The sequence below is a fragment of the Eublepharis macularius genome, chromosome 1 (assembly GCF_028583425.1).
Source record: "Eublepharis macularius isolate TG4126 chromosome 1, MPM_Emac_v1.0, whole genome shotgun sequence".
In the NCBI taxonomy this organism is placed as follows: Eukaryota; Metazoa; Chordata; class Lepidosauria; order Squamata; family Eublepharidae; genus Eublepharis; species Eublepharis macularius.
In genome coordinates, this window is record NC_072790.1 from 44518335 (window position 1) to 44534367 (window position 16033).

General features: G+C 42.3%; 1 protein-coding gene across 2 annotated transcripts in view; it reads left to right on the forward strand.

The window, feature by feature from the left end:
* The window catches only part of SMC6 (structural maintenance of chromosomes 6), a 69037-nt gene that overhangs the window by 40890 nt on the left and 12114 nt on the right, over window positions 1-16033 (forward strand). For both annotated transcript variants that reach the window (XM_054975619.1, XM_054975626.1), the window contains exons 20-24: window positions 439-609; window positions 1237-1374; window positions 2652-2797; window positions 9890-10015; window positions 12383-12488. In XM_054975619.1, coding sequence (XP_054831594.1) covers window positions 439-609; window positions 1237-1374; window positions 2652-2797; window positions 9890-10015; window positions 12383-12488 — 687 coding nt within the window. The remainder of the gene's footprint in view (window positions 1-438; window positions 610-1236; window positions 1375-2651; window positions 2798-9889; window positions 10016-12382; window positions 12489-16033) is intronic.

Sequence of the window (16033 nt, forward strand, 5' to 3'; positions counted from 1 at the left end):
ATTCTGTAGATATGTTTTTCCACTTTTTAAGTGAACATAAAGAGAGTCTAAATTTAAACTTTCTAAAATTAACTAAAGCTAATTCCGGAACTTTACTAATGTTCTAAATTGAAAATATTGTATACATAAATGCATTTGCAGTTATCATGAAGCTGTCTCGATATGATGATTCCTTTGACTCGTTTAATAAAAAATAAAAAATGATAAACTGTTCCAATAGTGAGATGGTGACTATATTCACTTTAAGTTTATGGGGAGTACAGAAATAAATTTAGCATTTTCCACTTTGTGGTGTTCTTCCAGCATGCTTCTGGAACACTTCAGTTAAACGTGAGATTGGCTTGGATGGCCCAAGGCTAATTTAATTACCATAGATACACAATAGCTTTAACATTTTAAATGAAGAACCTGCCATTGGAATTTAAAATATTTTAACAGGAAGATGAAGCTGAAGAGATCAAGAAGAAGATTGAAACTGTTGACGAGGATATACTTCAACGGAAGAAGAAAATAGAGGATGGGAAACATAGTCTACAAGAGGCAGAACAAAAATTAGCAGCAATAAAAGACAAAATTGAACAAGTAGAAGAAGAAACAGGCCCAGTTAAGGTACACAATATGTATAATTTGAAAACAAAATGCTGTTCAGAGTGAGGGGATATCCAGACACGAAGTCTATAAGAACTTGTATGAGAAGTGTGACATGATTTTTAATGAAATGTGGATGGAACCATTTGATGACCTTTAAATTGAGATAACACAGTATTCTCTATTCAGCATTTCTTGTCTCAGTAGCTAAGGACCAGGAAATACAAAACCGAGAATAGCATAAACTAACTATACTTGCTGTTATATGATGAATGGTAAAATTTGCAGGATAATTATCTAGTGACGTGATTATAATATGCTGTATGCAGGGTTGCATACAGCATAATATGCTGTTTTTCTTCTTACTTGCCTTGAGTTTTGTGCCACTTGAAACTTGCAATGGAGTTTAATCAGGTTGGTATGATCTGAATTATTTTATCTCTTTGAGACCAAAAACAATAATGTTGTTACTTTTCTAGTATAGTTTATTCCATTTTCTAATAAATATAAGAACGTGGTTTGTATGCCCATTGTTACCTTCTTTTCCTGCATTTATAAGATACATGAAAGCATAGGTTGAATGGAGTGATAATGACTTGAAGTCACTATTGTAACCAATTGACATTCATATTCATTTGCTATTAACAGGATGGACTAAATAAAGCAGATGAAGCACTGGAAAAAAGTAAACATGCTATGCAACACTATGAGGGAAAAAAGAACGAGCATTTGGAATCCATAAAAAAGCTTAAAAATAATCTAGCTGCAAAAGAGAGAGAATTGATGGTATTTGATTTGATTATGAAGTCTGTCTTTGCTAGCAAGATGTCCATTAAATGCTGAGAATGCATTTGGAAGCATTCTGTTGTGCTCATTTTCATTTAGTCATCTCTATACATTTCTGTAAACAGCCAAGTGGCCATTTTAAAATATGGCTTGCGTTAGCATAGACTGTATTTCCTGTATGCGTTCTAATGCATTGCCTAAGATCCTTGGAAGGAGGCCTGTCTTCCAGATTCACACACATACAAATTATCATTTTCCCTGCTTCCAGCTTCCTTTTCTGCACAGACAGGGAAAGCTGTTCCAGGGTGTGAGATTTTGTGAGAGGCTTTGACTGGCAAAAGCTCACACCCTGGAAATCTAGTTGGTCTCTAAAGTGCTGCAGGGCCCAAATCTTGCTCTTCTATATCAGATCATTTAACTTCCGGAAAGAAGTCTCAGTAATTTTTTAAGGTCCCTTAATGGGTATAGTACACAATCAAATACAATTACAGCATCTCTGCCAGTGAACTTGCATCGCCATTTTTAAAATACTGTATAGAGTTCTAGTCACAGTTTCAAAAAGGTAATTGGTCTGAAGAACATTACTGGTAACTGTCTCCCTTATGATCTTTCAGAAGCAACTGTCAGCTCATTATTCTAGAAATAATTTTGGTCTGATCCAGCTATGTAATTCTTCTTTGGTTCTGAAGCATTAGAGTGGTAATCTTCATTAAGTGAAAATAGCACTTTTCTGTGTTCTGAAGCTATATTTTGCATATGTAATCTTTTTTTAACCTTTGAAAGATTTTCCTGCCCTAATGCTGCAGAACAAGAATATACTAATGTCTTGCTTTAAATGAAGAAAAGAAGACTAATATTATAAGATGTGGACTGAGAAATCCCAGTAAATGATCGCAATAAACTACAGTGCTGTTTTATACCCATTGACTTCAATGGATTTAGATGGTATAACTGTTTAGAATTGCACAGTTAATGTATCGGGTAACATTAGGTGAGCCATGTACACAAAATGATTTGAATGATCAAAAAAGGTTGTATAATATGAAGCAGTTTCTCTTCATCTTAATATAGTTCTTGTTTAAATAACAACCCAAAACATTTTGCGACACACACACACCCCACACACACACACCAAGTTCTTACTGTGCCTATCTGGAATGAAGATTCATAAATAAAATTAAGTTGGCCTTTCTGTATTTGCTCTTTTTCTTTTCTCAATCAAACTATAGCAGAGATTTAATGAAAATTTTTTTTGCGTATTTTAACATGTCCTTTAGGAAATGATTGCAACGGCTTCCAAAATCCACCCAGAGAGAATAGAAGTAAATAGAACTGTTAACAGTCTAGATAAGGAAATGAATCGCTTGAGAGAGAAGATAAATTCAGAAAGGGAGCGTACTGGGGATAGAGAAGAAATAATAAGGTAAATGTACTTGTTCCTTGTTTCCTTTCTGGGTTTGAGTGTGGACGGGTATTCCTTGCATTTGTCTTTGAGTTTTGTTTGGAACTTGAAAATCTTTGCAATTCTGAACATTGCTAGGATTTTAATATATTTCAGTGTAATTAAAATTTAAGTGGCAAATGCAGTGGTTGGGATGCAAGATACTTTTCTTTTTGGAGACTGAATTGGTGAAACATATTTTCCCTCTTATTCAGCATAACATGAGAAGATCCCACCTGGGTCAAATCAGTGGTCCATATAAGGAAATAAGTATAATCCTGCTGGATCAGTCCAGTGGTCCATCTAGTCCAGCATACTATTGCACACAGTGGCTAACCAGTCACCCTGGAGGGTCGGCATAGAGAGCAGGGTCTTCCCCTGATGCTGCCACCTAGCACCAATATATGCTGAGTTCTGATGCCTTTGAATATAGAGGTTCCCTTCAATCAACATGGCTAGAAGCCATGGACCTATCTTCCTTGAATCCGTCTAACCTTCCTTTAAAGCATCTATGCTGATGGCCATCACTGTGTCCATTGGCAGTGAATTCCACCATTTATCTACTCTTTAGGTAAAACCTAAGTAAAGCAGTGTTTCTTTTTGTCTGTCCTGAAGCTGTTGCCCATCAACTTCATTGGGTGGACTCAAGTTCTAGTTTTTGTGAAGAGGGGGCTCTTTCTATCCAGTTTCTTGACACCAAATGTAATTCTATCATGCCTCTCCCTTTAGTTGTCTTTTTTTCTGAAAAGAAAAGCCCCAGCCATTCCTCATATGGAAGGTGATCCATCCCCTTAATTATCTTGGTTGCCCTCTTCTGTCCTTTTTCAAATTCTGCAATATCCTTTTTTGAGATACAGTGGCCAGAACTGAAATTTAGGATCTAGTCCAGAATCCTGTTTCCAGGGTGATCAGTCTGGAAAGCACGGCATGAAGCACATATTTTCCCCCACTGAGGTGGTTGTGGGGAATGGGGAAGTATTAAGAAGCACGCTGCTTCTGAATGTAGAATTTCTCTGTTAGCTACCTTATTACGATTTTTCTCTGTCTCAGGGTCACTCTCAAAGTTTCGGTCAGTGTGGTTTGTATGTCCCCACTATCCTACTGGGTAGTTTGACATTTCATCTTTATGCTAGTTTTAAAATTTGCAGCTACCATACCTATTGTATCTGTTTTTATTGAATGCCCCAATTGTTGGTCATACTGTATTTTTGCTCTGTGAATGTCCTAGCTCTTGATTATATTATATTCTCTTAAAGTATGTAATCTGCCTTGGATCCCAGTGAGAAAGGTGGATAATTAATAAATAAATACTGTATTTTCATATCTGGTATTTTCACCCACAGTGATGCTATAGAAGAGTTTATTGAGTTAATATTAAGTTCTCCAATTTATTGAGTCCTCTGTCCCCTACAGCACAGAAATGCAACACCATCCTCAATATTCCTTTCCCATCCTTTATGTAGATTTTATTATTTATGTATTTTTTTGGTTGTTTCAATTTCTATTCCGCCCTCTCCACGCTGGCAGGCTCAAGGCAGATTACATTTATGCACATTAAAATTTGCAGTTAAAACACAATATAAATATTTAAAGTACAAGTACAAAGCAGCACAAAAATAATTAATTTAATCCACTTCCAACCACCACCAAAGATAATTAAAAAGAAAACAAATTTCTTTTGGAGGTGGATGTTCTGATAGGGAGGGCCCCGTTCTACCCTATTTGGCCGGCGGGGGTCCTACCCAGCATCAACCATATGCCTGGCGGAACAGCTTCGTCTAACAGACCTGGTGGAACGATAACAGATCCTGTCGAGCCCTGGTCTCATTAGACAGAGCGTTCCACTAGGTTGGAGCCAGGACCAAAAAGGCCCTGGCTCTGGTTGATGCTAGGCAGGTGTCCCTGGGGCCAGGGACCATTAATAGCTGTTTATCGATAGATCAAAGTGTCCTCTGGGGCACATATGGGGAGAGGCAGTCCCAAAGATACGCAGGCCCCAGTCTGCATACGGCTTTATAGGTTAGTACCAAAACCTTGAATTCGATTTGGTACTCTACTGGTAACCAGTGCAGCCGGTACAGTACCGGTGTAATATGTGCACTTCTCGGCACTCCAGTGATGATACGCGCCGCTGCATTTTGGATCAGCTGCAACCACCGGATCAGATTCTAGGGAAGCCCTGCTTAGAGCGCGTTACAGTAGTCTAACCTAGAGGTGACCATTGCCTGAATCACTGTAGTTAAGTCGTGGGTTGAGAGATAGAGGACAAGCTGCCTGGTCTGTCGTAGATGGAAGAAAGAAGACCTGGAAACCGCAGTGATCTGAGCCTCCATATTCAAGGAGGCATCCAGGATCACTCCCAGGCTCCTGACTGTCAAGGCCAGTACAAGTACCGCCCCATCGAGAGCAGGAAGCTGGAGTCCCAAAGCCATGCGTCCGCAACTCAAGTACAGGATCTCCGTCTTCGTGGGATTTAATTTCAGCCAATTCTGCTTCAACCATCCAGCTACAGCTTCAAAAGCATGCTCCAGGACATCTGGGGCCGAGCCAGGCCAGTTGCCCATCAACAGATATAATTGGGTGTCATCCGCATACTGGTGACACCCAAGATCGAAGCTTTGCACCAGCTGGGCAAGGGGGCACATATAGATGTTAAACAATAGTGGGGAGCGGGTGGTGAGAGGACAATTTCTCCCCCAGCACCACCCTCGGTACCCGACTGTGGAGAAAAGAGACAAGCCACTGTAGTGCCGTCCCCTGTATCCCCACATCGGTGAGGCAGTGGGTCAAGAGATTGTAATCGACCGTATTGAACACTGCCGAAAGATTAAATAATATCAGTAGTGCCGATCCACCTCAGTCCAGCTGTCTGCGAAGATCATCTCTGAGGGCGACCAGCAGTGTCTCCATTCCGTGTCCTGGGCGAACCCCCAACTTTAAGGGATCCAGGGCCGAGGTATCCTTCAGGAAACTCTGCAGCTGTCTCTCCACTGCCTGCTCAGTCACCTTGCCCAGAAACGGGAGGTTCGGAACCAGGCGGTAACTGTCTGGGTCGGCGGGATCCAGTGATGGTTTCTTTAAGAGAGACCTCACCACTGCCTCCTTTAATCCCCAGGAAAAACCCCGGAGCTCAAGGACAAGTTGATAATAGCCTCCACGTAATTCCATAGTCCATCGCTACCTGCTTTCACCAGCAACGATGCACACAGGTCCAGGAGGCATGTGGTGGGTCTCACTACCTGCAGAATCCTGTCCGCCTCCTACCCCAAGAGTGGACTGAAATGATCGAATATCAGCCCAGAAGACGGCCAAGGGGCCTCTAGTCCACATACCATATCAACTGTGGCCAGTAAGTCGTGGCGGAGAGACAAGATTTTTTCAGTAAAAAAGCTTGCAAAAGCCTCACAGCTAATGTCCAAATTCAAATTTTGACAGTCACCCTTGAACAGGGAGACCATTGAATGTACTACATTAGATAATTTTGCTAGGCGTGAGCTAGCTAATGCAATGGAAGCTGCGTAAAATTCCTTTTTCACAGCTTTCACTGCCACCTCATAAGATTTCATAAACAGCCTTAGCTGTTTTAGCTCCCATTTTTTCTGCCTTAGCTCCTCCGTATACCAAGGGGCTTGGCAATTATGGGGGCGAAGAGGGAGAGGGGGCGCAATTTCATCATGGCTTTGAAGAGCCAGCCTTGCCAGTCCTCCACCAGCTCATCCAACGAACCGCCATGAAGCATCGGGGCCCGCAGAGCATTCTGGAAACCAATTGGATCCATAAGTCTCTGTGGGTGAGCATAAATTAGTTTGTTGCCCTTGCGGAGGGTGGGGGGGTGGCATACCCAAACGAGCCTTCAGGACCGAGTGGTCTGACCATGACACTGGCTCTATCATATCCAGAACCACATCCAACCCCGCCCCGAAGATCAGATCCAACGTGTGGCCTGCTTTATGTGTAGGGGCCGATACTAGTTGAGAAAGTCCTACTGCTGCCATGACCAACACCAGGTCCACAGCCTGGACAGAGGCATCATCGTCGACGTGGACATTGAAGTCCCCCAGCACAATCAGCCTGGGGTACTACAAAGCCCACCCTGTCAACCACCTCCAACAAGTGTGACAGGGTATCTGCTGGTGCGCTGGGTGGTCAGTACACCAAGCAGATAGCCAAACTTTCCTCGGCACTCCACACTAGTCCCACACAATGCCAGAGATCTCAGGGGCGGGGAGCGGCCTGAAGGAGAAAGCCTCTGGAATAAGGATTGCCACCCTCCCCCCGACCTCCCATTCGAGACTGATGGAGGACTGAGTACCCTGGGGGTGGGGGTCAGTTCTCCCAGATCAACCATTTCACCTTCCCTCATCCAGGTCTCTGTCACTCACACCAGGTCCATATTAACTGCTTCAAAAATATCTTGCAGAGTTCCGGTCTTATTATTTATGGACCTGACGTTGCACAACATCTGTGTCGAAGGGGAGTTTAGTTTCCTAGCAACACTTGCGTGGGATGGGATGTAGGTTAGAAAGGCACTGAGCCTCTCCATGTCTCTGTGACTTTCTCAGCTTAAACAGTGTCCCACCGCTATACCTCCCATTTCCCCAGTGGACTGGGATCCCTGGCTCCCTCCCAGCCACCCTCCCTACATCCACCGCCGTCTTACAACAGCGTCCCACCAACAACGAGATGTTTCAACAGCACTGGCTCTAAACCCACATTCTCCGTATGGTGACAGACAAATAATGTTCTCTGCTTCATATAGTGAGCGTCCTATGAAACCAGAGGTGGATTTGATTTCCATAGTCCAAGAATTTTAATTACATACTATTTGACCCAAATCACCCCGTCCCCTCCCTTCTAATACCAGTTCCCAATTCTGACATTACCATTCCATTTCATAGTATTCCAGTTTGTAACAACCAAATTCATTTTTATTTAATTTTCCTATTTTCATTTATTTTCAGGAGAATCTTTCTGAGGATTCTCTAGGTTTAAGGCCACAATTTAGACTAGCATTTGATATAGTGAGCAGATTCTCAAATTTTAGGACAGTACTCTTTCCATTCATAAACTATTATTTATGAGATAAATCAGTTTTGTCACCTTATTCATCAATTTACATCTTCCAAATATAAGCAATCCCAATTCCTATCCCCTATTACATTAATTTAAATTCCAGTTAGTTGATTTAGATGTCCAGATTCTCAGTGCTATTTACATTCAGGCACCTTCTTAAGTTTAAGACCTCCATAAGCACAGTGTCCTCACCAGGTTCTGTTCCATACAGAAGACACCCTCTGATGATTTCAGTGCCAGCCAAATAACATTTAACGCCAGCCAACTTCATCCAGTGCTGCACTGTTTCCAGGAGACTTCCGACTCTCTGTGTTTGGTCCAGATTGAAATTTAGTATATTTGGCTCAGGGCTAGCTCAGGGTCCCTTGGGCCTCTTTGGCTCTCGAATCCTTCTGCAGAGACTCCGCTCTCAGCTCTCTCTCAGAGGTCCTCGGCGTTCTCCAGAGGCCACCTCTCAACTCTGGAAGACTTTGGACAATTCCAGCCATTGCCCCTGAAGGTCTACCCACTTTCAAGATGAGCTGGCCTGCACAGAGACTCCTTGCCTGTCTGCCGAACGATATGAAGCCTCCAGCCCTCAGCTTCTGCCTCCCTCGTTACCAACCGGCATCTCTCCAGTCAAGTTCCCTGGAATTTAACTCTGTCTGGGCTGTATCTCTAGTTCTCTCTGCAGCCGCCTCCCACTCCCACAGTGTTCCGATGGCTCGCTCCAGTGGCTCTCCTCCTCTCCCCTTCTTGACCCGTTCACGTCAGCCCCCAAACCTCTAGGTGATCTTCCCCACTGGGTAATTGGGTAGCTGGCTCAGGTCCAGTTCAGGGTTAAGGTAGCCTTCTCCGGACCCCTTAATGTTGTCAGCTGATTCCTCCTTCAGCCCGAAAGCAGCAGTATGCTGACTCACACGTTCATTATTCACTCGTTGCTGGCTGTTGCTGCTACTGTTTTCTGATGTTTTCATTAGTTTAATTTAATTCTTTAGCTGTTCTTTAGTTCTGTAGTTATCAATTTACAGTAGATGGTTGTAATAAGCAAAATTACGCAGTATTTAACATTAGTAGAAAGGTGGTTAAGTTTGTTTCAGTGGCAGAGCTCAAACACAGCTCCTGCCCATGCCACCATCTTGCCTCCAACGGCACGATCAGGGATAACTATTTCTCTGGTTTTCATTGCTCTATCCTATTTCATATCTATCATATTTCAGATATACCTAGTATATCTATATTTTCTTTTAGTGCTGTGCATTACAAGTTATTGATCTTGGCATATCTGTCCATCTCTGAATGCTCGATTTGTGAACGTTTTTTCCTTTGATTATTTGGTCAACATGTTTCTCATTAGCTCCTGTAGGCATGTTGTGAAATTCTACCCAATTACTACTACATGGACCTGGAATATTTACACCATGATCTGCAAGGAGTTAGTTGTCTTGAATTGCATTCCCTAGCAGTTAGATTAAAATCTTCTCTTCAGTCTTTTTGCCTGTCTCCTTTGTAGTGGTTTTTCTTGATATTTTCTTTAGTGCCCAATAAATCTAAATCTTTCCCCATATATACCACACATAGAGACACTGCAGCTCTGCCTGAGCATGAGGTCCAGTAGAATTTCTGATATGAGAATGGGATGGATTGAGGTACAATCAATGAGAGGAAAATTGTGGTCAAATCTGGATTGGTTCTTGTTGACATTTTTGTGGTACAGCCTGTGCACAATCTTATTCATGTATAGCACAGGTAATCTTTTTTTGTTTTTTTTTCTTCTGACACAGATCTTTTAGTTTATTAAGCAGAAGAAGGGTATTAGCAGTTGGTGGTTTTGTCATAAATGTTTCCTACACTTCAGTAATATTTTCATGCCGCAGTGAAAATTTAACAGGTGGTTTTATTAGGAGTCTTTCAATGTTATACTTGAATGATGACAAAATGGGCTGGTCCTAAATTCACAAGACATGGTCTTCTGCTAATTAATCCATCTTGTTTGTCATCATCCCTTTTACTGACAAGCAGACAATTTAAAGAAACTAAAGAAAAATATCAGAATGCAGAGAGTAAAGTCAAGAGCTTGAAGAAATTCGTTAAGCTATTGGAAGAAGTGATGATTCAGAGATACAACACATTTTTACATTTTAGAAGGTGGGTACAATTATATGTATTGTATATACAAGCAGGGACCCATAAGAGGACATCCTGTTCTCCATGTCTTTCTTTTCTCTCTTCTTCTCTGCACACTCTTGTTCTTCCTCCCCCATCCCTTCTCTGTCACTGTTCCCCCTCCCCTACTGACTGGGCTGCCCCCACAGTAGTGTGGGCTTTTGTCCCTCCCCTGATCACCTCCAGTGCCCCTGATTTGGTAGCTGGGGGGCAGCTATGACTTCCAGACCCTCTCCCCCGCCTGCCTCCAGCATTGCCAACTCAGCATGAACTGGCAGGAAGAACATTGCCCCTTCAGCAGCAGGAGTGGCTGGGGGGGGGGGGTCCCATACCTTTTCTTCTTTACAGTTTCGCTGGATGAGGCTATGGATTGGGGAGGGCAGTAGCTTCTGCTCATTCTTCCCCTACCTCTGAAGAACAGTTGTGTGCTTTTTTAGAACCACTCTTTTTTTAACCCTTAGGATTTTTCTACAAATCTGGGTCTCCCCTAGGTTTGAAGAAATATCTCTCTTGAATTTGCATTACAAATGTAGTTTGTTGCATTAAAGTGTAGTTTTTAAATTTCAGTATTTCTCTTACTATTCATTTTCGTTTGGTTTTTCTCAACCTCTTGATTACCTAACTTGGACTATAAACAAAACTCAAATGTAAGGAAGTTATTAATTGGCCAGACCTACTTTTCATTTCATGAAGACATTTCCCTCATCCAAAAATGTACATAATATATAGTATTTGAAATTATACAAAAATGATGTATTATCTTATTGTAGAGAGCCAATATTGTATAGTGGTTAGAGTGTCAAATTGGAACCCGAGAGACCAAAGTTCAAATCTCCCCTTTGCTATGAAATCTTGCTTGGTGACTTTGGGCCAGGCATGCCTCACAGAGCTTTTGTTGTGAGGATAAATGGAGGCAGGAAGAATGATGTTGCAGACCACTTTATGCTTCCATTAGACAGAAGAGCAGAGTATAAATATAAAAAGCAAGTAGTTTTGTGGTGAGATTAGGCTTTGCAGATGGCTAGTAGAAAATAAATTTGGCTACCAACTCCATCCAGAACTTATGGTATTTGACTGGTATTTAGTATAATTTTAGTAGCTAATAATCAACAGAAGGTACTCTTTTCCCTTCATCCCTTCTCTATTAATAATTTTCTATGGTTAATCATTCCTGTGATACAAGCTGCACATCTGCATAGGCTCTAACTAACACAAACTAGATCCCTTTGTATATGGTTTGTAGACCCTGCTGTCTATTAGGTGTTCTGTCTTTAAAATTTGAGAAAGGAATTCAAGAGTAGACTTCTTAATCTAATAAACTGAAACATTCTTCAGTATTCTTTGAGATCCCCACAATTGTTACTTTAATTCTTATAGAAAATTCACAGTAAAACATCCAGTGGGACAACACAGCAGAATCTGCAAACTAGAAATAAACTACAAATAAAATAGTACTCAATTCTAAACAGAGTTACACTCTTGTAAAATCCATTCACTTCAATAGACTCAAATGGCTAATTCTGTTTCGGATTCTGCAGTTAATCTTATAAATTAACTCCTTTCCGCACAATTTTGTATCATTCTTCCAGTGAGCTAAATAAATTGAGGATGTTACCTTTGCACCAAGCTGTTGTTTTTAATTTTAAAATGTTAACCAAGCAGGTCTGACATGAGGTGAAAACTGTCCTTTGGTGGAATTGTTAACTGTGGAGAACAATTAGGGCAATCCTCAGTTTATCATTGAGCCCTTATGACATTTATTTTGAAATAGAGCTAGTAGGGTATATCCTCTCACCATCCTTGCAGTATGACTGTTTTAAGTAGAGCTTGTCCAGAGGCACAAGCAGCAATCCTAAGGAACACTTTCCTGGAAGTAAGCACCACTGAATAAAATGGGCCAGGATAGACCTGCTTATAATTGGTCTCTCAGCATATTTCACCTGGAAGTTGAATAAAGTTTCTAAAATGTTGTACAGTTGTACTTAATAATCCCAGAAGTACCAGTCTTGAGTATAATATGAATTGTTAGAATGTGTGTAAAGCCCTACATGCTTTGTCTCCATGTTACTTGGTTTTTCAGGGAGCTGTGGAGCTTCATAGAACTGGAATTTCCTTATCTTAATTGACTCATATTAGTGCTTGTGTAATTTTTAAACTGCTCAGGCAAGTGGGTGGTCCTTTCAAACAAAAATCAAAATGCATTTCCATATACTTATTTTGGAAGTGGGTCTTTTCCTCCTTATCCCTTTATAATATATGTAACATATACATATAATATATGAAATATATACATGTAATACGTATTTTCAGTCGGTATTTAGGTATTTTGTTTTTTTTTTCATTCTGAAGGTTCCTAACTATGCGATGCAAATACTACTTTAATTCTTTGTTAAGTCAGCGGTCATATGCTGGAAAAATTGAGTTTGACCACAAAAATGAAAAACTTTCAATCACAGTAAGTAACTTTATATTGTCATTGTGGATTAATTTGCAATTAAAACCTTATTATTTCTGTGCGGTTGCTCACCTACCTTCTACTGCAAAAACTCTTATTTCTGTAGGGCCTTCTTACTCCACTGTTCTTTTAAGGAACTTGGAGTGATGTACAGGCATCACCCTTCTTTCATTTTATCCTCACAACAACCTCTATTTTAGCCACTTATCCTTTTATCCTGTGACTGTTACGTTCACTCAGAAGACTTTGGTGAGGTGCATTGCCAAATGCTTTTTGGAAGTTCAAGCATACTACTGGGCCGTTTCCAGACGGCTTACCTGCCTCCGGAACGTCGCACCATGTTGCGGGGAAAACGCGAAATAACGACGTGACGTCGTGCAAAACTCACACAAGAAAATGCGATATTTCACGTTTTCCCCGCAACATGGCGCGACGTTCCGGAGGCAGGTAAGCTGTCTGGAAACGGCCCTGGTCTGACTAGTCCACTTTGTGTTGCGGTTAAGATACCGAACTTAGATCTGAGATACCCAGGTACAGGTCCCCACTGTGCCATGAAGCTTGCTGGGTGACTTCAAGCCAGTCATTCCTTCTCATCTTAAACTACCTCACTCAATAGGGTTGCTGTGATGGTAGAATGGTGGAGGGGAAACCAGTGTATGCTGTCCTGAACTTTTTAGTGGAAGGGAAAGATAAACATGTAATAAATAAATGAGGCTTCGAGAACGTGTGCGCTGTAGTGTTTAGAGTGTCAGACTAGCATCTTGGAGACCCAGGTTTGAATCTCCACTGTCAGACTGTGGCTAGATAAGGTACTCTCTGCAAGATTCCCTTTAGAAGCAAGAATAAGTCCAATGTCTGGCAAAGGAAGCTTTATTGCAGAAAAGGTCCATTATAGTCCACTGTCCTGAATAGGAGACTCAGGATGGTACATGATCATTGTTACCAATGAAGAGCAAGCATAGGATACAGAGTAACAATACCCATCTGGAACAGCCTCCCCCCACAGTTCTCAAAACAACATCTTTCAGTCCTGGGAAGCTGCTCTCCTTCAAGGCCAATGCCTGGTGGAACGGTGTTAGACAAAACAGTCCTCTGGTGGGAATGCTGCCTGGGAACTGGTGCACCTGAGGAGAAAACACTTAAACACTAAAAGCATTAGAAAATGGAGTCAGTATAGTTAAGATATATACTGGACCTGACATTTCTGCCCCCCTTAAAATAGATCCCCCCCTGGCTTATATGGGTAGCGAGTATGAAAAGCTTTGGTCAATCTAGGAGCATGAACATGTGCAGAGTTCACCCATTCATCGTAACCAGAATCAAAGTCCTTCCACCTAATGAGGTAAAAAAGCTGATTTCTCTTGATTTTAGAGTCCAAAATTTGTTGTACCTCATAGTGTATTTGGTCGTCAATTAAAGTTGGAATGGGTGGAGCTTTGATATGCCATTTGTCGTCGGTGGGAGCTTTCTTCAAAAGGCTGACATGGAACGTATCATGCACATGGCGAAGGTTCTTGGGCAATGTTACAGCAACAGTCACTTTATTTATTACCTTGCGTACAGGAAAAGGTCCTAAGAATTTCAGAGCGAGTTTGCGGCTTGTCTGAGCTAGCTTTAGGTTCTTTGTGGAAATATACACATGGTCTCCTGGTTGTAATTCCCATTCGGCCACACGATGGCGATCTGCGTACTTTTTGTAATCCAGTTTGGCTTTTTCAAGGTGTCTCTTAATGATAGTCCATTGCTGCACCGCCTCCCCCCACCATGAGGATACATCTGGCAATTTAGAGGAATGGAGAGGGGGTGCGTCCAATGGGAAGGGATTGAAGTGAGTCCCATATACAATTTTGAAGGGGGCTTCTCCCGTTGAAGCGTGTACACTGTTGTTATAGGAGAATTCGGCTAGAGGGAGAAGGTCCACCCAGTTATCTTGTTGAAAATTGATGTAGCAACGAAGGAACTGTTCTAATATTTGGTTTGTTTTTTCGGATTGCCCGTCGGTTTGTGGGTGGTGGCTTGAACTGATACCTTGTTCAATATTCAACATTTTCAAAAGCTCCCGCCAGAAGTTGGCAACGAACTGTCCGCCGCGATCCGAAATCACCTTGGACGGAAAAGAATGTAATTTTACGATGTGTTTTAGAAACAAATCCGCTAGTTTTCGAGCGGAGGGTATAGTAGTACAGGGGATAAAATGGGCTTGTTTGGAGAACAGATCTACCACAACTAAAATACAATTATGTCCTTTTGAAAGAGGCAGATCAGTGATAAAGTCCATGGAGATTACTTCCCAGGGCCTGTTCGGCGTTTCCAATGGTTGCAGGAGACCCGGAGGTTTCCCTTTTCTGGTTTTTGCGCTGAGGCAAACAGGGCAGGAACTAACGTATTGGGAAATGTCTTTGCGCATGCCCGGCCACCAGAATTGTCTTTGAACTAGGTGTAAAGTTTTCAGATACCCATAATGTCCAGCAGTGGGAGCATCATGACAGCGCTGCAAGACTTCCAGCTTAAGGCTGTCCGGGACATAAAACTTGCTCCCAGCTAGCCAATCCCCCTGTGGGGATTGGGTTAGTTTGTTTCGCGGAGCTTTATTCCCCTCCTTCTCCACTTCAGTTTTAAGTTTCGATTTCCATTCTTGGTCGGCCGGGAGGGGCTGCTTAGCACGGCTGCGAGTAGTCACCACGCCCCCAAGTTGCGTAGGCGAGAAGACCGTGTCGACAGTCTCCGCCCGCTTGCTCTTATGTTGGGGCATGCGCGACAGGGCGTCCGCCAAAAAGTTAGTTTTGCCCGGGAGATAATTGAGGGTGAAGTTGAATTTGGAAAAGAATTCCGCCCACCGCAATTGCTTGGCATTCAGTCTGCGTGGGCTTCGGAGGGCCTCCAGGTTTTTATGATCTGTCCAGACCTCGAAAGGGTATCTCGCCCCCTCCAGCCAATGCCTCCAGTTAGTGAGAGCTGCTTTCACTGCAAAGGCCTCCTTCTCCCACACATTCCAATTCCTTTCTGCCTCTGAGAACTTTCTAGACAAGAATGCACAAGGCCGCAATTTCCCATCCTCCCCCTTCTGCAGCAAAACCCCCCCTATCGCCGTATCGCTGGCGTCGACCTGTACTATGAAGGGGGACTGTTCGTTGGGGTGGGAGAGGATGGGTTCCGTTACAAATTGCTTTTTAAGGCATTCGAAGGCCGTTTGGCAATCGGGGGTCCATTGTAGTTTAGCAGAGGGTTTTTTGGCTTGGTCCCCTTTATCTTTGGTTTTCAGCAATTCTGTTAAGGGGAGTGTGATTTGGGCGAAATTTGCTATGAAGTCTCTATAGAAGTTGGCAAAACCCAGGAAGGATTGCAGTTCTTTGCGGGTGGTGGGTGTTTGCCAATCCTGGATCGCCTGTATTTTGGCTGGATCCATTTTCAACCCCTCTTGTGAGATACAATACCCAAGGTAAGTGAGTTCGGTTTTATGGAATTCACATTTGGACAATTTGATAGGCAGTTTATTCTTCATCAAGGTGGCCAGGACCTTTTGTACCATTTGAACATGTTCTTCC